This window comes from Takifugu flavidus, chromosome 18, assembly GCF_003711565.1.
Source record: "Takifugu flavidus isolate HTHZ2018 chromosome 18, ASM371156v2, whole genome shotgun sequence".
NCBI classification, from domain to species: Eukaryota; Metazoa; Chordata; class Actinopteri; order Tetraodontiformes; family Tetraodontidae; genus Takifugu; species Takifugu flavidus.
This window is the reverse complement of record NC_079537.1, coordinates 7,181,649-7,209,636: the sequence shown is the minus strand read 5'-3', so window position 1 is coordinate 7,209,636 and position 27,988 is coordinate 7,181,649. Positions and strand designations below refer to the sequence as shown.

The following is a 27,988-nucleotide window of genomic DNA, read 5'->3' as shown; positions in this document are numbered from 1 at the left end:
ACAGCCATTATTGCGTCTCTTTTAATGACATCGCCGGCCTTGAGGAAAGTAGAGGAGTTCATGTTGATGACATCATCCTGGCCCTAAAAGGACACGTGAGAGATGGTTATGAGGTAAAATCACCTCATATTTGATATCTGAACATTTTAGAGCTGGATATGTTTTCTCTTAAAAACACACATTTTATTAAACAAAAATTGTTTATATTGCTGTGTTATTTTCCAGTTCAATCCATCATCTCCTCTGAAAGAAGGTGATGAAGGTTACAACCCCTCCCCCACTCTGCAAGACCGAGTCCACGTCCTGGTTTCTGTCATTCCTGCTGATGGTGCAGTTATAATAACTGATGAAATGGTGAAGAAGATAAGAAAGATCAGAAAAGCTGCCAGTGACATGGGTGAGTCTCATTGTGGTGTTCATTTCAGATTTCCTTTTTACCAGAGGAAATGTGATCATTCATGACCTCAGTAATGACCCTGACTGGTCTGACACCTGTAAATCCATGTTGGCTGTTCAGAGCTAGAAATGCTCTGAATTAATAATACACAGACTCAGTGTTGAACAACACACTTCAGGCCCATATAGAGATTCTGGCTTAGCTTCTAATGTGGTTTGTACTGATGGATCAGACTTTAATTGAATGTTGTGATTATGTTTTAGTAGCTCCCCCTGGTGGACAATATTCTCCTCAGCTCGGTTAGGCCAGCTGTCTGTCTGTTATCCTGGTGGGTTCTGAGTCCAAACAAGTTCAGGTTCTGATTCAGTTTGTGTGTTTTGTTCAGGAATCCCACAGCTGGCCATTATCACTAAAGGTGACAAAGCCTGTCCAGCTGTGAAAGACAATGTGGAAAATCTTTACAAGAGCAAATACCTGAAGGAAAAGGTGATTTAATTGATGATTTCTGTGTTTTCTATGGATCATCATGATGTTACTGTTGCTATGACATGTTGTTTGAAGTGAAAACTATTTTTTTGCACTTTAGGTTGATGGATTGTGTGTCAGGCTGGAGATTCCATCCCACTGTGTCTTTCTGGTGAAGAACTATGATAAAGAAACCAGCCCCAAAGATGATGTTGATGCACCCATTCTCTGTGCACTGACACAGATCATCAGCGTTGGAGACGACTTTCTCAATGATAAAACACGTAAATTAATTTGAACTCATCAATACCTGAACTGTAGTCTTGTTGAAATTATTGTGAAGCATGAGTAGAAAAACAAAATTAATAAAAATTGAAATGAAAGTTAATCACTAGGTTTTTTTTGAAACCCCTATTAATCAAAAATACATGCAATTATAATCACATCCTATATTTATATCTTCACAAATCAGTCAGCAGGTAATTTTAACACTTTAAAGTACAGAATTTAGTAAAAGAGCAGATTATCTTTGCACATGTCTCTCACCAATTTAATAAATCAATAAATTCTCTCTTTACAGGAGCAGTGATTGGACAAAGTAAGTCTATTTCAAATTTACCACAATGAGCAATAAAATAATAAATGGACAATATTTGATGATTATCAAAATAATGATAAATAAATAATAAAACTGCACATCTGGTTTACCCCAAAACCTAAAAATGCATTTTTATTTGATGTTTCAAACAGGTTTGTCTCAATGTTTGTTAACATGTTTTATCTTTTTAGCATTTTCTCAGCCATGGAGGGAAATGCCAGCGTGAGTAACAAATCTGAGTGTTGATGCAGTTTCACAGTTAAACTGACTGTTTTAAGAAGCTCAAATAAAACTTTGTATCAAATGCAGGAACAACAGAGAAAATCTGGACTTTGTCAAAACGTACCAACCCAGAAACGCTGACGTCCAACATCTCAGAGTTTTGCTGCATGGACCAGTTGGTGCTGGAAAGTCCAGTTTCATCAACTCTGTTGACACTGTTTTACAAGGTGAAATCGCTGGCCGAGCTCTCGCAGATGGAAATCTGTCTGAAGGCACCTTCACCAAGAAAGTAAGAAGATTAAAGAATAACTACGATAAGCTTTAACAATTTAACAGTTTCAAATTGGACGTGAATGAAACAGATAAAATACAAATCTACTGATTACAGCAATTCTTTTCATTGAAGTTTATTGAGAAAGATCAGTTGAGAACATCAGCTAAAATCAAGTCCAAGACTGGAAACTTAAATGAAGACACAAACTCAGGATTGTTGCTTTCTGAAGGAAAGACTCACACTCTTCCTCTGGAAACCACTTTGGTTTGAAACGTTCTCCTGTGTGAACAACATTCAGGCTCCCAACAGATGAGAAAAGAATTGTGCTTCAGCTCCGCTGGTGTGTGAGAACAAGCTGCAACAACTCCAAAGCAGGGCTGTTAGAAAAGAAGAACTTCATTTTACTGTCTCGTCCGGGAAAGAGACAACAGATTTCTCTGTCCCTGCTGAGTCTGTAATTGAGCCTGAAACCCCAGAAAAGATGAGGGACAAGTTGATCTGTTTGATCCAGTTTGATACAATAACATTAACTGGAGATTCTTTTTTACAGTACAAAAACTACAGATTCACTCGACAGTCAGATCCAAACAACTATTATTGTGTCTCTATTAATGACATCGTCGGCCTTGAGAAAAGCAGAGGAACTCATGTTGATGACATCATCCTGGCCCTAAAAGGACACGTGAGAGATGGTTATGAGGTACAATCACCACATATTTGATATCTGAACATTTTAAAGCTGAATATGTTTTCACTTAAAACACACATTTAATTAAACAAAAATTGTTATATTGCTGTGTTATTTTCCAGTTCAATCCATCATCTCCTCTGAAAGAAGGTGATGAAGGTTACAACCCCTCCCCCAATCTGCAAGACCGAGTCCACGTCCTGGTTTCTGTCATTCCTGCTGATGGTGCAGTTATAATAACTGATGAAATGGTGAAGAAGATGAGAAAGATCAGAAGAGCTGCAAGTGACATGGGTGAGTCTCATTGTGGTGTTCATTTCAGATTTCCTTTTTACCAGAGGAAATGTGATCATTCATGACCTCAGTAATGACCCTGACTGGTCTGACACCTGTAAATCCATGTTGGCTATTCAGAGCTAGAAATGCTCTGGATTAATAATACACAGACTCAGTGTTGAACAACACACTTCAGGCCCATATAGAGATTCTATCTTAGCCTCTAATGTGGTTTGTACTGATGGATCAGCCTTTAATTCAGGGGTGTCCAAACTTTTTGCAAAGAGGGACAGATTTGATAATGTGAAGATGCCCTGGGGCCAGTAGATCCTTCTGATGTTTTTTTAACCAGAAAAGTTACATGCAAATGTACACTATTATAAAACAATTTTCATGGTCACAATTCTCTTTATTTTCAAATGGCAGTGTAACCAAATATAAGCCACTCAGGCAGACATGAACAACTCTAAAAACACAATTCTGCCTTTAATTCATATCTGGAGAGTCAGATAACATTGAACACTGAACTGTGTGGAATACCTTAAATTTCCATGAGTTTGATAAATGTAATGCAAAGTTGTCTGTTATCATTCAAGTTTAAAACAAGTAAATTTTGCTCTTGTCTTTTACAAGATCTACAAGAAAGGAGGAATTACATTTTAGTGATTTATTTATTCTGTTAGTGCCAGCGGGCCATAAATAATACATTGTAAGACTGAAGTTGCAGGCCGTATGAAATCTTACCACGGGCCATGATTGGCCCCGGGCCGGACTTTGGACATGCCTGCTTTAATTGAATGTTGTGATTGTGTTTTAGTAGCTCCCCCTGGTGGACAATATTCTCCTCAGCTCGGTTAGGCCAGCTGTCTGTCTGTTATCCTGGTGGGTTCTGAGTCCAAACAAGTTCAGGTTCTGATTCAGTTTGTGTGTTTTGTTCAGGAATCCCACAGCTGGCCATTATCACTAAAGGTGACAAAGCCTGTCCAACTGTGAAAGACAATGTGGAAAATCTTTACAAGAGCAAATACCTGAAGGAAAAGGTGATTTAATTGATGATTTCTGGACATCTTTGGTTGTTTATGATGTTAGATGACATGTTTGAAATGTAATTTTTGTACTTCAGGTTGATGAATTGTGTCACTCTGGGGATTCCACTCAACTGCATCTTTCTGGTGAAGAACTATGACGTAGTACCCAACATCAAAGATAATGTTGATGCACCAATTCTCTGTGCACTGAGACAGATCATCAGCTTTGGAGAAAGGTTCCTCAATGACCAACAAAATACATGTAACATCATTTAAACTAATCAAAACCCTGACATTAATATTTTTATGGTACAATTATTGCAAAGTCACATTGCATAAATAAAAAGAACATTATGAAGTGATTGAAATGAAGGCTAAAAATCTTTTTGCAATAACGTATCATCTAAGGAACAATATATGCAATTAACAGCATGTTTAAATCTTGAGTGTACTAGATTGATTTTTCTTTTGTATCATTTGGCAATGGTAAGAAAATAAAAGCTTTTTGAGGCTCCAGGCCCTATCTTCTCCACTTTCTTCGACGTTTAATTTAGATTCCACATACAGTGTCTTTCACCAGGCTCATCCGTGCATACAAGGGGTGTTTGCAAGCATGTTTTAGAGATATTATGATGCTATCAGTTTCTCTCGATAAGCATGACCCCGAGACAAATAACGGTGGGATGGAGTAAATTCCCTTTTAAGAGGAAAATACCTTAAGCAGGTCCAGGGTCATATGAGGAGACCCTCCCGCTGATGGCTGGTTGAGAAAAGGAGGAGAAAGTAAGGTGAGAGTGACAGCAGCAGGAGAGAAGGAGATGATGTACAACAATGAACCTTGACAGTGTCAACTCAAATACAGTGTTGATCCACCAACAGTCTGTTCACTGGGAAAACTGTCTCATCGATTACAAAAGTATGCAGTTTGAGTTGGACATTTACCTCCTTGTAAAGAACCTGGCTCACTCCAACAGAGAAGCTTTTCAACAAGGATACCCTGGACTTCTTTTGATATTGGATATGCAGAGCACTTATAGATAAGTCCTTGCTATTCTGTAAAATATGTTTCTGTTCATAGCTGCAGTCACTTGAAGAAAGGAGCCATCTTTTTCAGAGGCCTTATTTCCTTTTCTGTGCTCGATGTCTGTGTAAATTCTCAGTCATCCAGGTCATTGTATCCAAGGTAGTTTTCTCTGTCAACTGGACTGGGTTTCTTCTCTTGAAGACGTTTCGCCTTCTATCCAGAAGGCTTCTTCAGTTCTGAAATCGCTGGGAGAGAGCTTGAAAATATATAGCCCCTGTGGACCATTTGCATGCTAATGATCCGGGTGGTCACCTGAGAGTCGTTAGCAGGGTCGTTGGTCAGGTCGTTCACCTAGTTTCTGTTGAGGTGTCTCCCCTTTGTCTGCTGGGTCCATGGTGATGAGTCACTGGGTCTCCTGGAATGGTGTGAATGTTTGTTTTGCTGTTGGAAGGAGTGGAGGACTGCATTGTATGTGGGTGATAGGAAGTGCCTCAGGCCACCACCTCTGTTCAAGGATGGTTTCTCCAATTTAACATGGATAGCTTCCTTAACCCCCTTTTCAAACCAGCGGTCTTCTCTGGCCAGTATCCTTACTTGGCTGTCCTCGAAGGAGTGCCCACTCTCCTTTAAGTGTAAGTGGACTGCTGAATCCTGACCCGAAGAGGTGGCACGTCTGTGTTGTGCCATTCTTCTGTGGAGAGGTTGTTTGGTTTCCCCAATGTACAGTTCCTTGCATTCCTCCTGGCACTGTACAGCATAGACAACATTACTTTGTTTGGGTCTTGGTGTCTTGTCCTTTGGGTGTACTAACCTCTGTCTGAGAGTGTTGCTGAGTTTGAAATGAACCGGTATGTCGTGTTTCTGGAGGATCCTCCTAAACTTCTCCGAGACTCCAGACAGGTAGGGGATGGAAACGCTGCGATGTTTGTTTCTCTCCTCCTCTCCTTTGCTGAGGTCTCGCTTTCTTGAGGTCCTGGTGAAGGCCCAGTCTGGGTAGCCACATGTTTTGAGAGCTGTCTTAATGTGGTCCTGTTCCTTCTTTCTGCCTTGGGATGTGGTGGGTATTTCTCTGGCCCGGTGTTGGAGGGTTCTGATCACTCCCAACTTGTTCACCAGGAACTTTTAAAAAAAATTAGAACTGGGTTACCAAAAAACGGTTCACCACAATCCGAATAAATGGTTCGCTAAAAATCGGTCTTTTGATAGAATTCGTTTTTTCATCTTTGGTGCAGAGATCAGCGCGGTATTCGCCCAGCGAGTCTCGCTCGATACGTCGCTGAAGGCATCGTCAGCGACTTCAAAAGCTGATGTCGGGACGTAAATCGAATTTAACAAACACGAGGAAAAGCACAAGCTGGAAAAAACAAAAACAAACAACAACATCAAAACTTCGTGCTCCTGGTTCTCCGCGAACACCGAGTCCAAATTCTCCAGACGGCCACGACCAGCGGCATCAATTCCTTCACCACGTCCTCGTCGTATTTCCAATAAGCCTCTCGAACTCGCGGTAGATGGAGTTAGCCAGCCCGATACCCGCTCGGACATCATCGCTGATGTCCCAGGGTCGTCCTGGTACACAACCCCATCTTCCAGCTCCATTTTAGTGCTCTGCCTTTCACTATACGGGGCCTATATGAGCTATTCTTCGTTAGGTCGCCACAGAGGACGCCGTTATACACTTAACTAAAGGGAGCGTTTCGCTAAATAAACAAAGACATTGAGGAGGTTGTAGGAATGGACCGCTATCTTCAATGAATCTTCAATGAGTCTATATTTGAATTTGACATTTTCATTTAAGTTATTTAAATCCACCTGTGATAAGAGCACGGATCAAAACACTGAACTGAAGACTGTCACGCTCGCCTTCGTTTTGCAAGTTCCTATAACGTGAACAATGGCCGAAGTCCTTCCATATTAGTCCTCGTTTCCCTTTTAACATAGGGTCTGGAGTTTATTCCTTCATGACAGTACCTCAACCAGTTTTAACTAAAACTCAAATATTCTATCTCGCTTTGGGACCCCAAATCACCTCTTAATAACAAGCCACGAGCTAAACTATGGAAAAGTACGATTGGAAAAAGTACTTAATAAAAATGGTGATGGCTCTTTATTATACTGTCAGTCTCTGTGTGTAGATCAGCTCTACAGGATTATTTTGTGGATTTTTTAAGTCCACTGAAAACGGATCCAGATGTGTGTCATTTATCACTGATTCGTGTGGCACATTCAATGTACAGCATTACATATTTTTCCCAATAAGAATGAACGTATCTTTCTGCAAGTCTTTCATTGGAGCAAATAACAGAAAGTGAAAGAAAAGTTCTCTGAAGCCAATCTAAGCATCGTAATCACTGGGCGCCTCAGTCATTCTTTACAAGAGCAGAGAAGCAAAGGTAAGCTGGTCCAGTGTTTCTTTTTAGACATTTTTCCTATAGTCTATTGCAGGGGTCACCAACCTTTGTGAAACCAAGAGCTACGTCATGGGTACCGAGTCGTGTGAAGGGCTACCGCTTGACACACTCCTCTAAAATAACAAATTGTGTGTGTGTGTGTGTGTGTATCAATAACTTAGAGTGGGTGACAGAAAAGATCAATATTCAACACTTTACTACTATTAATCTCAGAAACTGTTTAGATAATCACTCCTACTGAAAATTCCACTCCACTCACCAGCTTCACTTCCCGCTAGTTTATTCTCCACAAGCGCAAAGGTTCCTTAAAGCGCACAATACTGACCTTTGAACTAGGTCAGAGTTTAACTTCACTTTATATTTTTAATTATTTTTAAGACATTGTCATTTTAAAATCTATGTAAATACAGGTGTGATTTTAAAAAATAGCGGTAGAAAATTTTTTTCTTAGACTTGGGCGGAACCCAGAATACAGACGGGGCTTGGGAAATCTCAAATTGAAACGTTTATTAACAATATTTACAGAGGGCAAGTGATACCCAAACACGCCGCGGTGAATCGTGCGGAGAAACCCAACACGGAACGTTGCTCGTCGGTTTTTGAGTTTGAGACCTCGGAAGGAGAAAAGACACCAGGTTCATCCAAACAGGAATAGGGAAGTTGCAAAGTCTATGAACTCTCAGTTACCGACAGCACGATCTGACACTGATCTACTGGTGTTGGACGCTTAGACTTCCAATCAAACTGATCAGCCGAAGTTGAGGCAGCAACCAGCATGAGCTGGGAAAACAGGACTGCCACGCCCGCCTGGTGGAACAAACAGCAACTGCAAAACAGACATAAAAAACTGGATCATGACAACCAAATCACTATTAAAGGACACAAAAATTGTTTTTGAAAAAATGTGAAAATGTTCAATGATGTCTTCGTCAAATTTCTCTTTTACCAACAATTTAAAGAGATGTTAATTATTACAATACATTCAATTGTAATTTTTGATGTAAACTTCTCCACAGCTTTGAAGGTCTTTGACACATTCTGTATTTATATGTTTTTATACGTTTTCAAGTTAATTAGCTGATCACTAACACATTTGTACTGTAGAATTTTGCTTGAAGAGCAGATAATTAGTGCATGTCTCTTCCACCACTTTAGTGAATTCATACATTCTCCCACTTTACAGGGGCACTGATGGGGAGCAGTAAGTCCAATTCAATTTTTGTAAAATGAGCAATTGAACAATAAATGGATGGTATTTTTAATGTTTAGCAAAACAATATTGAAAATAAAACCAGAAAAACTGGACACAATATTTAACCCAAAACCTTCAAACAAATTTGCTGGTTGTCTGACATTTGTCCCAATTTGATTAACATATTTTATCTTTTTAGCAATTTCTCAGCCATGGAGGGAAATGCCAGCGTGAGTAACAAATCTGAGTGTTGATGCAGTTTCACAGTTAAACTGACTGTTTTTAAGAAGCTCAAATAAAAATTTGTATCAAATGCAGGAACAACAGAGAAAATCTCAACTTTGTCAAAACGTACCAACCCAGAAACGCTGACGTCCAACATCTCAGAGTTTTGCTGCATGGACCAGTTGGTGCTGGAAAGTCCGGTTTCATCAACTCTGTTGAAACTGTTTTACAAGGTGAAATCACTGGCCGAGCTCTCGCAGATGGAAATCTGTCTGAAGGCACCTTCACCAAGAAAGTAAGAAGATTAAAGAATGACTTGAACTAACTTTAACAATCTAACAGAATTTTTACAAAACACTGAATCTCTCTCACCCCAAAATGCAGAATATTTTCCATGTTTTGTTTACAATGGAGTTTAAATTTTAAAAACATGTTCATAAGTGTGTCAGGATGATAGTCAGTAATATAACGTGTATAATGAAAAATATGGGCAACACTCAACACTGAACAACTGAGACGTGGTCTAAAATTTTCATCTGTAAACAATGAATATTAATCTTTTGTGTGTCTCTGACTTTTGTGCTTGTGTTCTGATGCATAACCAAAGGTAAGATCATCAAAAGGGAGATTTCAATATGAGAATTAAGATAAAGATACAATCAAAATGGAAATGTTAAAGGATTTGCTGTCCAAAATTCCAGGAAATGGAGTCCAACTAGAACACAGGAGACAATTAGACCCAGAAGGAGAGATGAGAAACAGACAAAACAGGAGAAGAGACAAAACAACAAAGACACACAGACAGAATCTCAGAGTTTGTGTGTGTTCATGTTTGATATAATAGCAACATTAACTGGAGATTCTTTTTTACAGTACAAAAACTACAGATTCACTCGACAGTCTGATCCAAACAGCCATTATTGCTTCTCTTTTTAATGACATCGTCGGCCTTGAGGAAGGTAGAGGAGCTCATGTTGATGACATCATCCTGGCCCTAAAAGGACACGTGAGAGATGGTTATAAGGTACAATCACCTCATATTTGATATCAGTCATCTTTCATATATCAGTTGTATTTACATCACTGAAACTCACCAAAGTGCATCAGGTACATTTTGTAGTGAACTACTGATGACTTTTAGGTTCTCGTCATCCCTCTGTGCTCAACAATAACAGAACATTCAAATGTTTTCCTGGTCACACAGCATTGTTTATGAGAAGAAAAGAAGTAATTGTGTTATTTTCCAGTTCAATCCATCATCTCCTCTGAAAGAAGGTGATGAAGGTTACAACCCCCTCCCCCACTCTGCAAGACCGAGTCCACGTCCTGGTTTCTGTCATTCCTGCTGATGGTGCAGTTATGATAACTGGTGAAATGGTGAAGAAGATGAGAAAGATCAGAATAGCTGCCAGTGACATGGGTGAGTCTTATTGTGGTCTTCATTTCAGATTTCCTTTTTACCAGAGGAAATGTGATCATTCATGACCTCAGTAATGACCCTGACTGGTCTGACACCTGTAAATCCATGTTGGCTATTCAGAGCTAGAAATGCTCTGGATTAATAATCCACAGACTCAGTGTTGAACAACACACTTCAGGCCCATATAGAGATTCTGTCTTAGCCTCTAATGGGGTTTGTACTGATGGATCAGCCTTTAATTCAGGGGTGTCCAAACTTTTTGCAAAGAGGGACAGATTTGATATGTGAAGATGCCCTGGGGCCAGTAGATCCTTCTGATGTTTTTTTAACCAGAAAAGTTACATGCAAATGTACACTATTATAAAACAATTTTCATGGTCACAATTCTCTTTATTTTAAATGGCAGTGTAACCAAATATAAGCCACTCGGGCAGACGTGAACAACTCTAAAAACACAATTCTGCTTTAATTCATATCTGGAGAGTCAGATAACATTGAACACTGAACTGTGTGGAATACCTTAAATTTCCATGAGTTTGATAAATGTAATGCAAAGTTGTCTGTTATCATTCAAGTTTAAAACAAGTAAATTTTGCTCTTGTCTTTTACAAGATCTACAAGAAAGGAGGAATTACATTTTAGTGATTTATTTATTCTGTTAGTGCCAGCGGGCCATAAATAATACATTGTAAGACTGAAGTTGCAGGCCGTATGAAATCTTACCACGGGCCATGATTGGCCCGCGGGCCGGACTTTGGACATGCCTGCTTTAATTGAATGTTGTGATTGTGTTTTAGTAGCTTCCCCTGGTGGACAATATTCTCCTCAGCTCGGTTAGGCCAGCTGTCTGTCTGTTATCCTGGTGGGTTCTGAGTCCAAACAAGTTCAGGTTCAGATTCAGTTTGTGTGTTTTGTTCAGAAATCCCACAGCTGGCCATTATCACTAAAGGTGACAAAGCCTGTCCAACTGTGAAAGACAATGTGGAAAATCTTTACAAGAGCAAATACCTGAAGGAAAAGGTGATTTAATTGATGATTTCTGGACTATCTTTGGTTGTTTATGATGTTAGATGACATGTTTGAAATGTAATTTTTGTACTTCAGGTTGATGGATTGTGTGTCACTCTCTCTGGGGATTCCACTCAACTGCATCTTTCTGGTGAAGAACTATGACGTAGTACCCAACATCAAAGATAATGTTGATGCACCAATTCTCTGTGCACTGAGACAGATCATCAGCTTTGGAGAAAGGTTCCTCAATGACCAACAAAATAACATGTAACATCATTTAAAACTAATCAAACCCTGACATAATATTTTTATGGTACAATTATTGCAAAGTCACATTGCATAAATAAAAAGAACATTATGAAGTGATTGAAATGAAGGCTAAAAATCTTTTTGCAATAACGTATTATCTAAGAAACAATACCGGCATATGTAATTAACAGCATGTTTAAATCTTGAGTGTGCTGGATTGATTTTTCTTTTGTATCATTTGGCAATGGTAAGAAAAAAAGGCTTTTTGAGGCTCCAGTCCCAAGCTTCTCACACTTTCTTCGACGTTTAATTTAGATTCCACATACAGTGTCTTTCACCAGGCTCATCCGTGCATACAAGGGGTGTTTGCAAGCATGTTTTAGAGATATTATGATGCTATCAGTTTCTCTCGATAAGCATGACCCCGAGACAAATAACGGTGGGATGGAGTAAATTCCCTTTTAAGAGGAAAATACCTTAAGCAGGTCCAGGGTCATATGAGGAGACCCTCCCGCTGATGGCTGGTTGGAAAAAGGAGGAGAAAGTAAGGTGAGAGTGACAGCAGCAGGAGAGAAGGAGATGATGTACAACAATGAACCTTGACAGTGTCAAGACTCAAATACAGTGTTGATCCACCAACAGTCTGTTCACTGGGAAAAGTGTCTCATCGATTACAAAAGTATGCAGTTTGAGTTGGACATTTACCTCTTTGTAAAGAACCTGGCTCACTCCAACAGAGAAGCTTTTCAACAAGGATACCCTGGACTTCTTTTGATATTGGATATGCAGAGCACTTATAGATAAGTCCTTGCTATTCTGTAAAATATGTTTCTGTTCATAGCTGCAGTCACTTGAAGAAAGGAGACATCTTTTTCAGAGGCCTTATTTCCTTTTCTGTGCTCCAAATTACTTAATTGGTTTCCAAATAGGTTTTTCTTACCTTTTAGGGTGTTTACAAAGTTGTTATCTTGCTATCTTATCCAGCACTTAATTTAACAATTACTGTATTTTGATGAAAACATGTAGAGTAAAAGTTTGATCTCACCTTAGTTGTGGCACATTGAGAGAAAGGACACAGAGACCTTGTTGACTTTGTGGGTTTGCCAGTGTACTTTTGCAGGGGCCAAGTAAACAAATGTTTTACTTTCATTTTGAATATGTCATAAAATTAAAATGAGCTTGAACTGACTAATAAAAATAAGATCAGGAAACCAATTATAGAAACCTTGTTTTTCTTTTTAATTTATTTAATATTGTAGCGTGTTGGGGAGGGTCAGAGTGGGCAATTCCCAGCATGCTTTGTAGCAGTGTGTTCTGTGGGTTCAGGTTTGTGTTAACCCTGTTTTTATTTGTTTTAAATGTTCTCCTTTGTGACTTTCAATGTTAATGTTCTATTTATTGAGTTCTGGTCGTTAATGTGTTTAATTACTGTTTTAATTATTGTTTGCACCTGGACACCATAAGCGAAGTTATGTGTGTCATTGAAGACTTCCCTTTTTCGTGGTGTTTTTTGTCTGTGTTTAGTAAAGTGGTTCTTTCTGCAATTGGATAGCAGAATAAGCTGGCAGAAGTCTGTGTCTGAGTTCTTCCGCGAGCCCGAGCTCGCCACATTGCTGTCAGAAGTGGGATCATACGTGATGGACGAGACCATCAAGGAAGTGGAACAGCTCTGCAAAAGCTTGAGGAATATGTAGGAAGTACGTCCGAAAGCGCCCACAGGGAGACGCTGGGGAGAAGAGGCCGCTGACGTCCCTGATGGAGCTAGCGGCCAGCATCGGATCTTGGCCTAGGAAACCAGCGAAGGCTGTCCAGCGCTAGAGCAGGAGATGGAAACACTACCGTTCCCCTTCCACAACCAGCATTAACGATGCCATCTGAAGGTCCCCGGTGGAGTACTATGAAGCTGCTACGTTATATGGTCAGCGGAAGAGACAGCAGTCCAGGTTGCCCTTGCCTTGGAAGGCAAAGCCCTGCAGATTCTCACAGACCTCCATCCTGAAGAGAGATTTAACTGGCAAGCCATAGAAGGAGCACTGAAACACCGCTTTGGCCGCCAGCTTGTCAGCCGACGGAGAGAAGAGGGAGAAAGTCTGGGTGCTTGTGCTGCGGATCTCCGTTTTTATGCCAGGCGCGGGTATCCTACCTTCCACAGTACAGGACTTTCGTCCGAGGGCTTCAGCCAGAGCCAAAGACCTTGACGGCAGCCCTGGCTGAATCAGAGCGGGTTGAACATGTGCTGTCCACGGGAGACCGCCCCACCAATACAAGGTACAGAGTGCGTCAGGCTGCCTACGAGAGCGTGCTGGCAGGGAGTGATGACGAAGAGGTCACCCGCCAAGCCACCACCACACCCCTGAAACGACCCCAACGAGGAACTAGGAGAACAGCCGGGCAGTCTATGGAAAGATGTTACCGGTGCGGAGAACCAGGTCACATCGCGCGCCACTGCCCAGCACCAGCCCCATGAAGCCCAGCTCCTCAGCCTCCGTTAAACTAGAGTGGGGTGGCACAATGGGGGAACTGTCACCCACAAATCATCCTCCCTCCTTTGCCAAGTCGCAGTGGCGTTTGGGTCGCCTGGGCCGGACAAATGGACTGTACCTGGACTGTACTCTGAATGACACCCCATGCAGAGCCCTGGTGGATACGGGGTCCACCATTTCGCTGGTCCGGCCTGGAACGCTACCTGGTACAGAGGGCCCGAGACCGCGGGGTTGGAAACCCACTAAGCTTTGTATAGCCACAGTCACCGGTGAGCGCGCCAGAATGCGGGGCGAAGGATCTCTCCAGGTATGTGTTGCTAATCGCACAATTGATCACGAGTTCTGGCTGGCCGACATACAAGACCCCTGCATCATCGGGCTGGATCTGCTAGCCAAGTGGGAGGCTGTGGTCGACCTTCCCAGGACTACACTTTACCTGGGTTCTGAGGCCGTTACGCTTCACCCTACCTGTGAGAAGGGACTGAGACAAGCGCCCTCTCCACAGCCAAGCACTCGGGTCCCCTCCATGCAACCACCACCAGCCAGAGTCAAGGGAGCGTCCACATCATCATTGCCACCCCAAGTGCCATCAGGTGAGACTAAGCAAGCTGTTGATGACCTGTACCTGAGAAGTTGTGAGGGCCTACAGGCGGACCAGACATGCAAGCTTCGGGAGCTGCTGGAGCGGTTCGCCGACATCTTTGCAGCCAGGGATGAGGACTGTACACACACGAGTCTGGTACAACATGAGATCAACACTGGTGATGCTCGCCCCATCCGTCTCCGCCCCCGTCGCCTGCCGCTGGCCAAGCAGACTGCAGCTGAAGAAAAGATCAAAGAGATGGCAGGTGCAGGCATCATCGAACCCTCCAGTAGCCCTTGGGCATCTCCCGCTGTCCTGGTAAGGGAAAAAGATGACACTTGGCGGTTCTGTGTTGACTATCGCCGCCTTAACGATGTCACCCTCAAGGACTCCTATCCACTACCCCATGTGGATGATGCCCTTGATTACATCGCAGGGTCCTGCTGGTTCAGCTCCCTTGATCTTCGCAGCGGCTATTGGCAGGTGGAGTTGGCACCGGCTGCACGCCCAAAGACCGCCTTTTCCATTGGCCAGGGGCTGTGGCAATTTAAAGTCATGCCTTTCGGCCTCTGCAACGCTCCGGCCACCTTCGAGCGCCTTATGGAGAGGGTCCTGGCTGGAATTCCTCGAAGTCACTGTGTCGTCTACTTGGATGACCTCCTCTCCCACGCTGCTGATTTCGAGAGTGCTGTGACCAACTTGGAGGTGGTCTTCCACGCCATTCGCCGGGCTGGGCTGCGTCTCCATCCTAAGAAGTGTCACCTTTTCCGACGAGAGACATCCTTCTTGGGCCATGTCGTCAGTGCAGCAGGGGTGTCTACTGACCCTGCTAAGGTAGCCGCTGTGAGAGACTGGCCTGTCCCCCAAAATGTTGGACAACTGCGGAGCTTCCTGGGTCTGGCCTCCTACTATCGACGGTTCGTCAAGGACTTCGCCACCATTGCCAGCCCACTACATCGACTGACCCAGAAAGGCCAAGTCTTTCAGTGGAGTGAGGACTGTGCTGACGCCTTCGAGCAGCTCCGCTCAGCACTTGTTGGGGCCCCCGTATTGTCCTATCCAGATCCCCAACTACCATTCATTGTGGATACCGACGCCAGCAATGTGGGACTTGGGGCCGTGCTGTCCCAGGAGGGAGAGAATGGTGAGCAGGTCATCGCGTACTACAGTCGCTCCCTCAACCGACCAGAGAGGAATTATTGTGTCACTCGTCGAGAACTGCTGGCTGTCGTCCTCGGGCTCCGTCACTTCAGGCCATACCTTTACGGGAGAAGATTTCTCCTGCGCACCGATCATGCCTCTCTCACATGGCTATTAAACTTTAAGGAGCCAGAGGGACAGCTTGCACGATGGTGAGAGTTGCTACAGGATTACGACTTCGAAATCCGCCACCGGCCTGGCCGTCATCATGCCAATGCAGATGCTTTGTCCCGACGCCCTTGTGAAATGGAACAGTGTCGGTACTGCCAGCGTGTGGAGGACCGAGGTACCGCGAACCCAACGGTATCCGCCCTGCAACCCCTCCCCTTGGATGACGTGAGTGGGCCCCAGGTCTCAGCCCAAACAACAGCTGTCAATGATGGTTTGGAAACCGTCGATCTCCAACAGCTCCAGCTTGACCAGAGCCAAGACCCTGTCCTCTCTCGGGTCCAAGATTGGATAGAGACCGGCCAACGGCCAGCATGGAATACAGTGTCAGCACTGGACCCTGAGACCAAGGCTCTCTATTCCCAGTGGACCAGCCTCATCATTCGTGATGGCCTCCTCCATCGTCGTTGGCAGACCCCTGGGGGCCACCGAGATATCTTCCAGCTCCTGGTCCCCCGCCAACTACGCCCCAGGGTCCTTCAGCTCGTCCATGGCTCAGTGGGGGCAGCTCACTTTGGAGTGACCAAGACTCTACACCGGCTTAGGTCACGCTTCTACTGGCCGGGGTGTCGTCAGGACGTAGAACTCTACGTTCATCGGTGTGACCCTTGCACTGTCCAGAAGGGACCGACTCGGCGTTCGCACGCTCCCCTGCAGCAGTACCAGGTGGGGGCCCCAATGGAGTGTGTGGGTGTAGACATCCTGGGCCCCTTTCCTACCACTGACCAAGGGAACCGCTATGTCCTTCTGGCCATGGACTACTTTACCAAGTGGCCTGAGGCGTATGCCGTTCCTGATCAGAGCGCATCCACCACCGCTGAGCACCTGGTCAACGAGATGTTCTGCCGCTTTGGTGTGCCAGAGGAACTGCACAGTGACCAGGGTCGCAACTTTGAAGCAAAAGTGTTCAGTGAGGTCTGCCGGAGGCTCGGCATCAAGAAGACCCGGACCACACCATTACATCCCCAGAGCGATGGACTGGTCGAACGCTTCAACCACACCCTGGCCACCCAGCTTGCAATCCTGACCAGCCGCCGGCAGCGAGACTGGGATCAGCACTTACCCTTGGTCCTGTGGGCGTACCGGACAGCGGTTCAGGAGTCCACGAAATGCACCCCAGCAGTACTCATGTTTGGGCATGAGCTCCGCACTCCTGTGGACTTGGTGTTTGGGTCTCCCCCTGAGCCAGAGCTGGAAGGTGCACCCGGCCTGGACTACCTACACAGTCTGCGGGAACGACTTCAGCTGGTGCATGAGATGATCAGGAAGGCCCTCTCTGATGCTGGGCTGCGGCAAAAACGGGCTTATGATTCTCGTTGTAGAGGACAAGACTTTGCCCCTGGGGAGCAGGTATGGGTCTACAGCCCTGAGAGGAAGAAAAGCCTTTCCCCTAAATTGATGGGCCAGTGGGTGGGACCTTGTACGGTGCTCGAGAGACTGTCAGATGTGGTGTACCGGGTGCGGCTAGTCAAAACCACCTCACCACCTCAGGGACTTTGTCATGGGTTGCTGGGGACAGCTAACCACCTAGGTGGGGGCAGTGTAGCGTGTTGGGGAGGGTCAGAGTGGGCAATTCCCAGCATGCTTTGTAGCAGTGTGTTCTGTGGGTTCAGGTTTGTGTTAACCCTGTTTTTATTTGTTTTAAATGTTCTCCTTTGTGACTTTCAATGTTAATGTTCTATTTATTGAGTTCTGGTCGTTAATGTGTTTAATCACTGTTTTAATTATTGTTTGCACCTGGACACCATAAGCAAAGTTATGTGTGTCATTGAAGACTTCCCTTTGTTTGTGTGTTTAATAAAGTGGCTCTTTCTGCAATTGAATAGCAGAATAAGCTGGCAGAAGTCTGTGTCTGAGTTCTTCCGCGAGCCCGAGCTCGCCACAATATTGTCTTCAACTTGCAAAAAAAACAAAAAACTTCCTGCCTCAAAAAATTCTGAAAAGGAATCAAAAGTGAAAGCAAAATTTCACCGAGTTGTACCGTTAAAATCGTTGTGTGGATCAGTCGCCCTTTACAAAGGAATAAAGGTAAGGGCTCTAGTTTTTCTTTTTAGACAACGTGTATGGACAAACAAGTTCAAGACGAACGTCACCAAAATGTTGATCTAATCTTTTCCAAAGGCTTTTAGGTGTTTGGAAAACTTTTTTTAAAAAATTTGAACTGGGTTACCAAAAAACGGTTCACCACAATCCGAATAAATGGTTCGCTAAAAATCGGTCTTTTGATAGAATTCGTTTTTTCATCTTTGGTGCAGAGATCAGCGCGGTATTCGCCCAGCGAGTCTCGCTCGAATACGTCGCTGAAGGCATCGTCAGCGACTTCAAAAGCTGATGTCGGGACGTAAATCGAATTTAACAAACACGAGGAAAAGCACAAGCTGGAAAAAACAAAAACAAACAACAACATCAAAATTTCGTGCTCCTGGTTCTCCGCGAACACCGAGTCCAAATTCTCCAAGACGGCCACGACCAGCGGCATCAATTCCTTCACCACGTCCTCGTCGTATTTCCCAATAAGCCTCTCGAACTCGCGGTAGATGGAGTTAGCCAGGCCCGATACCCGCTCGGACATCATCGCTGATGTCCCAGGGTCGTCCTGGTACACAACCCCGTCTTCCAGCTCCATTTTAGTGCTCTGCCTTTCACTATACGGGGCCTATATGAGCTATTCTTCGTTAGGTCGCCACAGAGGACGCCGTTATACACTTAACTAAAGGGAGCGTTTCGCTAAATAAACAAAGACATTGAGGAGGTTGTAGGAATGGACCGCTACGCTGGAAGAAAGGCGACGTGGATGTCTTCCTCCTTTCCCCTCACTTGCTTTATGCTGCGTTCATATGATTTTAAAAAGCTCCGACTTTTTATCTTCGGTGAGGGTCGAAATGAATCGGCGAAGTCGCGTTCCTGAACCCGATAGTTTATTTTGTGTATCTATGATTTTTTTTTTTTTTTACTCATCTAAAAAACAGAACACCTTTGCTGGTTTATTGGGTGTAATGGAGACGCTACCAGAAATCCTATAGCAAGTCCTTTCACCTTTGTAATACACTCAAGCAACGTCTTGACATTGAGAAACGAAACAAATAAAGTAGGCTGCGAGGGTTTGTTTTAAACTGAAAGATGATTGCATGTTTCAAACCCTCTAGGTTACAGCGGATAAATCTTCAGCCGCATCGTATTCCCTAAAATCTTGTAAATGAATCCGTTACACATGAAGGCACCATGACGACAGCTGAGCTGGTGAGCGTATCACGTGACCACGTCGTATTTATGACAACAACTGCGCTCGTATCACGCAATTTTAGTTTTTCAGTTGATTCAAGACATAATCAATGAAATTCAAACAATCCAACACTTAAAACATGAATCTTCAATGAGTCTATATTTGAATTTGACATTGAGGATCCTGAACACTGAACTGAAGACTGTCACGCTCGCCTTCGTTTTGCAAGTTTCCATATCGTGAACAATGGCCGAAGTCCTTCCATATCAGTCCTCGTTTCCCTTTTAACATAGGGTCTGGAGTTTATTCCTTCATGACAGTACCTCAACCAGTTTTAACTAAAACTCAAACTCAAATATCTATCTCGCTTTGGGACCCCAAATCACCTCTTAATAACAAGCCACGAGCTAAACTATTGAAAAGTACGATTGGAAAAAGTACTTAATAAAAATGGTGATGGGTCTTTATTATACTGTCAATCTCTGTGTGTAGATCAGCTCTAGATGGTTATTTTGTGGATTTTTTAAGTCCACTGAAAACGGATCCAGATGTGTGTCATTTATCACTGATTCGTGTGGCACATTCAATGTACAGCATTACATATTTTTCCCAAAAAGAATGAGCGTATCTTTCTGCAAGTCTTTCATTGGAGCAAATAACAGAAAGTGAAAGAAAAGTTCTCTGAAGCCTATTTAAGCATCGTAATCACTGGGCTCCTCAGTCATTCTTTACAAGAGCAGAGAAGCAAAGGTAAGCTGGTCCAGTGTTTCTTTTTAGACGTTTTTGCTATAGTCTATTGCAGGGGTCACCAACCTTTTTGAAACCAAGAGCTACGTCATGGGTACCGAGTCGTGTGAAGGGCTACCGCTTGACACACTCCTCTAAAATAACAAATTGTGTGTGTGTGTGTGTGTGTGTGTGTGTATCAATAACTTAGAGTGGGTAACAGAAAAGATCAATATTCAACACTTTACTACTATTAATCTCAGAAATTGTTCAGATAATCACTCCTACTGAAAATTGCACTCCACTCACCAGTTTCACTTCCCGCTAGTTTATTCTCCACAAGCGCAAAGGTTCCTTAAAGCGCACAATACTGACCTTTGAACTAGGTCAGAGTTTAACTTCACTTTATATTTTTTATTTATTTTTAAGACATTGTCATTTTAAAATCTATGTAAATGCAGGTGTGATTTTAAAAAATAGCGGTAGAAAACATTTTCTTAGACTTGGGCGGAACCCAGAATACAGACGAGGCTTGGGAAATCTCAAATTGAAACGTTTATTAACAATATTTACAGAGGGCAAGTGATACCCAAACGCGCCGCGGTGAATCGTGCGGAGAAACCCAACACGGAACGTTGCTCGTCGGTTTTTGAGTTTGAGACCTCGGAAGGAGAAAAGACACCAGGTTCATCCAAACAGGAATAGGGAAGTTGCAAAGTCTATGAACTCTCAGTTACCGACAGCACGATCTGACACTGGTCTACGGGTGTTGGACGCTTAGACTTCCAATCTAACTGATCAGCCGAAGTTGAGGCAGCAGCCAGCATGAGCTGGGAAACAGGACTACCACTCCGCCTGGTGGAAGCAAACAGCAACTGCAAAACAGACATAAAAAACTGGATCATGACAACCAAATCTCTATTAAAGGGAACAACAATTGTTTTTGAAAAAATGTGAAAATGTTCCATGATGTCTTCGTCAAATTTCTCTTTTACAACAATTTAAAGAGATGTTAATTATTACAATACATTCAATTGTCATTTTTGATGTAAACTTCTCCACAGCTTTGAAGGTCTTTGACACATTCTGTATTTATGTTTTTATACGTTTTCAAGTTAATTAGCTGATCACTAACACATTTATACTATAGAATATAAACTATAGAATGCAGATAATTAGTGCATGTCTCTCCCACCACTTTAGTGAATTCATACATTCTCCCACTTTACAGGTGCAGTGATGGGGAGCAGTAAGTCCAATTCAATTTTTGTAAAATGAGCAATTGAACAATAAATGGATGGTATTTAATGTTTAGCAAAACAATATTGAAAATAAAACCAGAAAACTGGACACAATATTTAACCCAAAACCTTCAAATACAAATTTGCTGGTTGTCTGACATTTGTCCCAATTGGGACAAAGTAAGTCTATTTCCAAATAGAAAGCCCAAAAGAGAGAATATTAACTGGATATTGTTTGATGTTTAGCAAAACAATCACGTTAAACTACACATAAGATTTAACTCATCGACCACAAATAAAATTTTGCCTGATGTTCGTTTAAACAAACAGGTTCGTCCAGTTCGTCAAAGGAGGACGAGGCAGGTGAGACACGCAGATCTGTGTATTTAACCAGTGAAACTTTATTACCGGTAGCTGTTGCTGAGGAGTCTAATCTCCATCACAGGCAGAAAGATGGAGCCCTAAAGCAGCACGGCCTTTGATAATGATTTTATGATGATTTTGAGTTTACTTCAATTTTATTACAATGAGCAATACAATAATAAATGGACAATATTATAATGATAATATAATAATATTATAATGATGATTATAAACATAACGATGAAATAAATGATGAAACTGCACATTTGATTTACCCCAAAACCTAAAAATGCATTTTTGTCTGATGTTTCAAACAGGTTTGTCTCAATGTTTGTTAACATATTTTATCTTTTTAGTATTTCCTCAGCCATGGAGGGAAATGCCAGTGTGAGTAACAAATCTGAGTGTTGATGCAGTTTCTCAGTTAAACTGACTGTTTTTAAGAAGCTCAAATAAAAATTTGTATCAAATGCAGGAACAACAAAGAAAATCTCAACTTTGTCAGACAATATGAACCTAAAAACACTGACGACGTCCAACATCTCAGAGTTTTGGTGCATGGACCAGTTGGTGCTGGAAAGTCCAGTTTCATCAACTCTGTTGACACTGTTTTACGACGTAAAATCACTGGCCGAGCTCTCACAGATGGAATTCGGGTTGAAGGCAGCTTCACCACAAAGGTAAGCAGCTTTGACTGTTAAAGAATAAGATCTATTAATTTTAACAATCCAACACAGTTTCAAATGTAACTTAAATAAAACAGGAATTATCTAGAATTATCTGATTTACGACCATAATTTAATTCCTTAAATTTAATTTTATATTTCAGTCAAAATTACAGTGAGGCATTTAGTCACAATTTTAATTAATTCCCAAACTCGAAACCTGAAGGATGACAGGGGAGACACCTAAACTCCTGGCATCATGGGGACATTCAAACCCCTCCAACACAAGCTGGTGATGAGGAGATTATTAGCTAAAAACCACAGAAGGAGTCAAGGCAATGCTACAAAGCAAAGGAGCAATCGGTGCTGTTAACTCGGAGGAATAATATGACTAAAAGAACCAAAATGAGAGCTATTTATCTCAAAATGGGAAAAGAAAGCCTTGCTAGTTCTATTACTGTAGTTTCAACAAGGCAAATGTGGCCGCTAGGCACAACAAAAGAAGCGCACTGTCATGATGATAAGCCACCTCTGCAAAATGGATCCACTGGCTCAAATCAAGCTGGCAGGAGGTCGAGCAGAGTGAAGATGGAAGAGCTGGCTTCCAACGAATCAACTGTACAAGCCAGAAAGCAGAAATGGCCTGTCAGAATTAACATAAAGTCAACAAATCACAGGCACTGGAGCGAGGACACAACCACAATGGAAATGTTTAAAAGGATTTGTTGTCCAAAATTCTAGGCAAAGGAGTCCAACTAGAACACAGGAGACAATTAGACCTAGAAAGAGAGATGAGAATCAGATAAAAGAGGAGAAGAGACAAGACAACAAAGACAGACTGACAGAACCTGAGAGTTTTTCATGTGATGAAATTTGATGTAATAAAAATGTTAACTCGAAATTCTTTTGTTATATATAGTATAAAAACTACAAAATGATCCGAGATTCAGATCCAAACAGCCATTATTGCGTCTCTTTTAATGACATCGTCGGCCTTGAGGAAAACAAAGGAGTTCATGTTGATGATGTCATCCTGGCCCTAAAAGGACACGTGAGAGATGGTTATGAGGTAAAAATCACCTCATATTTGATATCTGAACATTTTAGAGCTGAATATGTTTTCTCTTAAAAACACACATTTAATTAAACAAAAATTGTTAATATTGCTGTGTTATTTTCCAGTTCAATCCATCATCTCCTCTGAAAAAAGGTGATGAAGGTTACAACCCCTCCCCCACTCTGCAAGACCGAGTCCACATCCTGGTTTCTGTCGTTTCTGCTGATGGTGCAGTTATAATAACTGATGAAATGGTGAAGAAGATGAGAAAGATCAGAAAAGCTGCAAGTGACATGGGTGAGACTAAATCTTGGGTTAATTTCATAAAATCTGATCAAACATGACCCCAGTATTCAATGATAAAATTTATGCCACAAAAGCATTCTGTATTTTACCAGAAAATATAACATCATAGTTGTAGTAAATCTAATAAACGAACTGGGCAATGCCACAAAAGAAATTAAGAAGTAGGCTGGCAGCAGGAGAGGTCTCGGGACATTTTTCCAGCACTGTCAGAGTGCCCTTAGCAAGGCACCTAACCTAAAGATGCTCAGAATGTGTTTCGAGGGTGGCCTTCTCACACTGAAAACTGTCCCTTAATAATTATATGTACATGTGTTTTTTGTATACAAACAGTAAAAAAAAGTGTAAAAACAGTGTCATTTACCCACTGAGGACTGATAAAGGATGCTGTTTCTTCTTCTCTGAAATGGGCAAGGACCAGTATAACCACTCATGAACACCCTTGGGGATACTCTCCACAGCTAAGTTTGGCTGATTCAGTTTGTGTTTTGTTCAGGAATCCCACAGCTGACCATTATCACTAAAGGTGGCAAAGCCTGTCCAACTGTGAAAGACAATGTGGGCAATCTTTACAAGAGCAAATACCTGAAGCAAAAGGTGATTTAAATGATTTCTGTGTTTTTTATGGATCATCATGATGTTACTGTTGCTATGACATGTTTGAAGTGTAAACTATATTTTATGCTTTAGACTGAGGAATTCTGTTCCAAGCTGGGGATTCCAATGAATTGTGTCTTTCTGGTGAAGAACTATGAGAAAGAAACCAGCCTCAAAGATGATGTTGATGCACCCATTCTCTGTGCACTGACACAGATCATCAGCTTTGGAGACGACTTTCTCAACGATGTGAAAAGAAAGGAAAAAATATAAATGTAAAATATTAATTTTCCTTGGTGAAATTAGTCAGCCAAAAATTTGTAATGAAGGTTAAAAATCATATTGGTGAACATACGTGATGAATTCCACATTGATGAATATAATTATATCATTTAATCATGTCCATTGATTGAACAAACCAACAACCAACTCAACATTCTGTAACAATCTTATAACATAAACTCTGTTTATTCTGTTTTTAGATTTTCATCTTTACACAATATATTATTATTAGCAGTAGTAGTAGTGGTGGTGGTGGTAACAAGAACAACAATAATAAAAATAATAATTATAAAAACTTAAGACACTTTTTGTCTTCTTCACTTCCTCCTTTGTAAATTCCATTATGACATCAATTACCATGCACATGTGGAACAAAGGGATGTTTGCAAGATTCAAGATGCACTTTATTCATCCCCGTAGGGAAATTGAATTGTATTAGCAGCCTAACGTGGATTAATATAACTGTAGACTAGGTTTTGTATTTACAAAGTATAGAAACAGAATAAATAAATACAAATAAGATTAGAACGTTATAAGCATATATACAGCATATATTATAAGCATATATATATATGCGACTGGATAGGCCAGTGGTTTACGCCACTGATGTTATGCGGAAGGTTGTTGGTTCCAATCCAGGCGAGCCCTTAGACAAGGCTCCTTACGCATATATGCCTACACCTCGGTATGAGCGGAACATTAACTGATAGAGTCATACTGGCTCGGACGTCGCCCGGGTCAACAAGGTCAGGGGTCAGGGAACCAGGGCTGCCTGATGTCAAATTGGCTACTGGAACAAGGCATTCATGGAGCAGGGCAGAGAACATGGTACTGATGGAGTGTTACTACGGGAGTCACCCCAGTGAGAGAGGGTACATGCAGAGGATGTGGGAGAGATGGGTACTTCGAAACCCCACATCCTCACTGACTAAGAAGCGGCTCTTAGCTCAGTGTTTGAATATCCGCAATAAGAAGCTGCTATCACAGCTAGAGATTGACAAGGCACGGCGGTGTGCCTCACCCACGGTACAAATATGCTACGGCAGGGGGAGCCAGGTCAGTGTGGGGGTGATTTCATCATCACCCCCCAATATCGAGATTGGGTACACAGCCCCAATGACAGACGGAATGACCTGAGAGAGAGAATCATGGAGTCCTGGGGGATCCAACTACCTCCCTGCCAAGGCTAACACACAAAGTACCAGACAAATCTCTACTGGAAGACATGAACACGGCGCTGTCAACCATCCCTACCACTACCATCACTGAGACCAATCAGCTGATGTATGCAGCATCAACGGTAATCCTACAGATGCTTGGCTATAAGATGAAGAGCATGAATAGCCATAAGGAGCAAATGGCCCCATGGAGGAGAAGGCTAGAGGCAAAAATCATGGCAACACGGAGAGAAGTCAGCCTCCTAACAGAGCTGAGTAGAGGCGTGAATCCTAGGACAGAGCGGCCCAAGAAGTACAACGAACTGTCCATACCTGAGGCACTGGAGACTGCTTAGCAAAGGCTCACAGCCCTGGCTACCCGACTAAAGCGGTACACAAGAGAAGTAGAGGAAATGAGAATAAACAGGGTGTTCTCCACTAACCCAGCAAAGGTCTACTCTCAATGGCAGGGCAACAAGATGACAACAGACCCCCCCCCCAGGGCTGAGACGGAACAATACTGGAAGAGTATCTGGGAGAAAGAGGCAACGCATAACACTACTGCCCGATGGCTGCGAGACCTACAGACTGAACACAGCCAACTCCCAGAACAAGACCCAGTAGTCATCACCTTAGCAGACATCCAAACAAGAGTGTCCAAAATGAAGAGCTGGGCAGCACCAGGGCCCGATAAGATCCACGCCTACTGGCTTAAGAAGCTGACTGCACTCCGTGAACGCCTGCAACGAGGAGTCTAATCTCCATCATAGGCAGAAAGATGGAGCCTTAAAGCAGCATGGCCTTTGATAATGATTGATCAATTACTGTAGTAGGGTGTGTTGTGTGTGTGGTGTTACACTGACGTCCCAAAATGCTGACTCACTTCAGCTGCTGTTCTTTGGTCTCACTGTGACCTGACTTTTCTGACCAATTACATAATTTGTGGCTAAATGACCGAGGTTTTCTGTCTGTTCTGGTTCGTTGGCGTCCTCCCACAGATGCCGAGTCGTATCTTAGACCGACGACTGTTGCCATCGTGTTTGTGGAGGACGGGCTTCACGGCCATGGCACCGGGTTGTTTACATCCCGATGGGACCGCTGGATGCTGCCCGGCCACGTGTATAGTTCTCATTCAGTGGAATTCACAAGGATGCCGGAGGCTCCCACGCCCGTTACACTATTATTATTGGGGTTATTTCTCCCAGACTGGCCCACTTGCCTCTTCGGCGTGTTTCCTCAGCGCTTTCTCCCGCTCGTACTGTGTGATGAGCTGCTCGTTGTCCTCCTTCAGCAGCTCCAGCTCCACTTCGTGCTCCTGGTTCTCCGCGAACACCGAGTCCAAATTCTCCAGGACGGCCACGACCAGCGGCATCAATTCCTTCACCACGTCCTCGTCGTATTTCCCAATAAGCCTCTCGAACTCGCGGTAGATGGAGTTAGCCAGGCCCGATACCCGCTCGGACATCATCGCTGATGTCCCAGGGTCGTCCTGGTACACAACCCCGATTTCCAGCTCCATTTTAGTGCTCTGCCTTTCACTATACGGGGCCTATATGAGCTATTCTTCGTTAGGTCGCCACAGAGGACGCCGTTATACACGTAACTAAAGGGAGCGTTTCGCTAAATAACAAAAGACATTGAGGAGGTTGTAGGAATGGACCGCTACGCTGGAAGAAAGGCGACGTGGATGTCTTCCTCCTTTCCCCTCACTTGCTTTATGCTGCGTTCATATGCTTTTAAAAAGCTCCGACTTTTTAACTTCAGTGAGGGTCCAAATGAATCGGCGAAGTCGCGTTCCTGAACCAGATAGTTTATTTTGTGTATCTTTGATTTTTTTTTACTTATCTAAAAAACAGAACACCTTTGCTGGTTTATTGGGTGTAATGGAGACGCTACCAGAAATCCTATAGCAAGTCCTTTCACCTTTGTAATACACTCAAGCAACGTCTTGACATTGAGAAACGAAATAAATAAAGTAGGCTGCGAGGGTTTGTTTTAAACTGAAAGATGATTGCATGTTTCAAACCCTCTAGTTACAGCGGATAAATCTTCAGCCGCATCGTATTCCCTAATCTCTTGTAAACCAATCCGATACACATGAAGGCACCACGACGACAGCTGAGCTGATGAACGTATCACGTGACAACGTCGTATTTATGACAACAACTGAGCTCGTATCACGCAATTTTAGTTTTTCAGTTGATCTAAGACATAATCAATAAAATTCTAACAATCCAACACTTAAAACATGAATCTTCAATGAGTCTATATTTGAATTTGACATTTCCATTTAACTTATTTAAACCCACCTGTGATGAGAGCACGGATCAAATCCTGCACTATCCAACACAGTTGCATCCTCGCTGTCCACTGAGGATCCTGAACACTGAACTGAAGACTGTCACGCTCGCCTTCGTTTTGCAAGTTCCTATAACGTGAACAATGGCCGAAGTCCTTCCA

The 27,988-nt window shown here is 42.8% G+C and overlaps 3 protein-coding genes and 1 long non-coding RNA gene across 7 annotated transcripts in view; 2 read left to right on the top strand and 2 right to left on the bottom strand.

Annotated features, from left to right (window-relative positions):
- The window catches only part of LOC130514888 (uncharacterized), a 71,379-nt gene that overhangs the window by 7,809 nt on the left and 35,582 nt on the right, over positions 1 to 27,988 (top strand). Inside the window, 8 exon segments of the mRNA XM_057014758.1 lie at positions 226 to 397; positions 783 to 883; positions 984 to 1,146; positions 1,443 to 1,460; positions 1,652 to 1,682; positions 1,770 to 1,971; positions 23,052 to 23,201; positions 23,315 to 23,486. Of these exon segments, the coding sequence (XP_056870738.1) occupies positions 226 to 397; positions 783 to 883; positions 984 to 1,146; positions 1,443 to 1,460; positions 1,652 to 1,682; positions 1,770 to 1,971; positions 23,052 to 23,201; positions 23,315 to 23,486 (1,009 nt within the window).
- Positions 4 to 27,973, bottom strand: LOC130514928 (C-Jun-amino-terminal kinase-interacting protein 4-like). 4 transcript variants are annotated; one of them, XR_008947084.1, is made up of 4 exons: positions 27,838 to 27,973; positions 21,234 to 22,134; positions 8,071 to 8,708; positions 7,876 to 7,995 (listed from the first exon to the last, which is right to left on the bottom strand). XR_008947084.1 is itself a non-coding variant. In XM_057014836.1 (2 exons), exon 1 carries the CDS (start codon positions 27,045 to 27,047, stop codon positions 26,721 to 26,723), a length of 327 nt encoding a protein of 108 aa, XP_056870816.1. In that variant the 5' UTR covers positions 27,048 to 27,062; the 3' UTR covers positions 21,604 to 22,134; positions 26,412 to 26,720. The 4 variants fall into 4 exon arrangements, 1 of the variants encoding a protein (XP_056870816.1); XR_008947083.1 differs by having other exon boundaries at positions 7,876 to 8,708; XR_008947085.1 differs by lacking the exons at positions 7,876 to 7,995; positions 8,071 to 8,708; positions 21,234 to 22,134 and adding an exon at positions 4 to 83.
- On the bottom strand, positions 1,566 to 5,081 carry LOC130514937 (uncharacterized). The gene is made up of 2 exons (XR_008947094.1): positions 4,664 to 5,081; positions 1,566 to 2,333 (listed from the first exon to the last, which is right to left on the bottom strand). It is a non-coding gene; the product is annotated as an uncharacterized LOC130514937 (long non-coding RNA).
- On the top strand, positions 8,477 to 24,676 carry LOC130514922 (interferon-induced protein 44-like). Its single transcript, XM_057014829.1, has 7 exons — positions 8,477 to 8,584; positions 8,775 to 8,805; positions 8,894 to 9,095; positions 9,674 to 9,824; positions 10,076 to 10,220; positions 11,140 to 11,240; positions 24,183 to 24,676. Exons 3-7 carry the CDS (start codon positions 8,974 to 8,976, stop codon positions 24,360 to 24,362), a joined length of 699 nt encoding a protein of 232 aa, XP_056870809.1. The 5' UTR covers positions 8,477 to 8,584; positions 8,775 to 8,805; positions 8,894 to 8,973; the 3' UTR covers positions 24,363 to 24,676.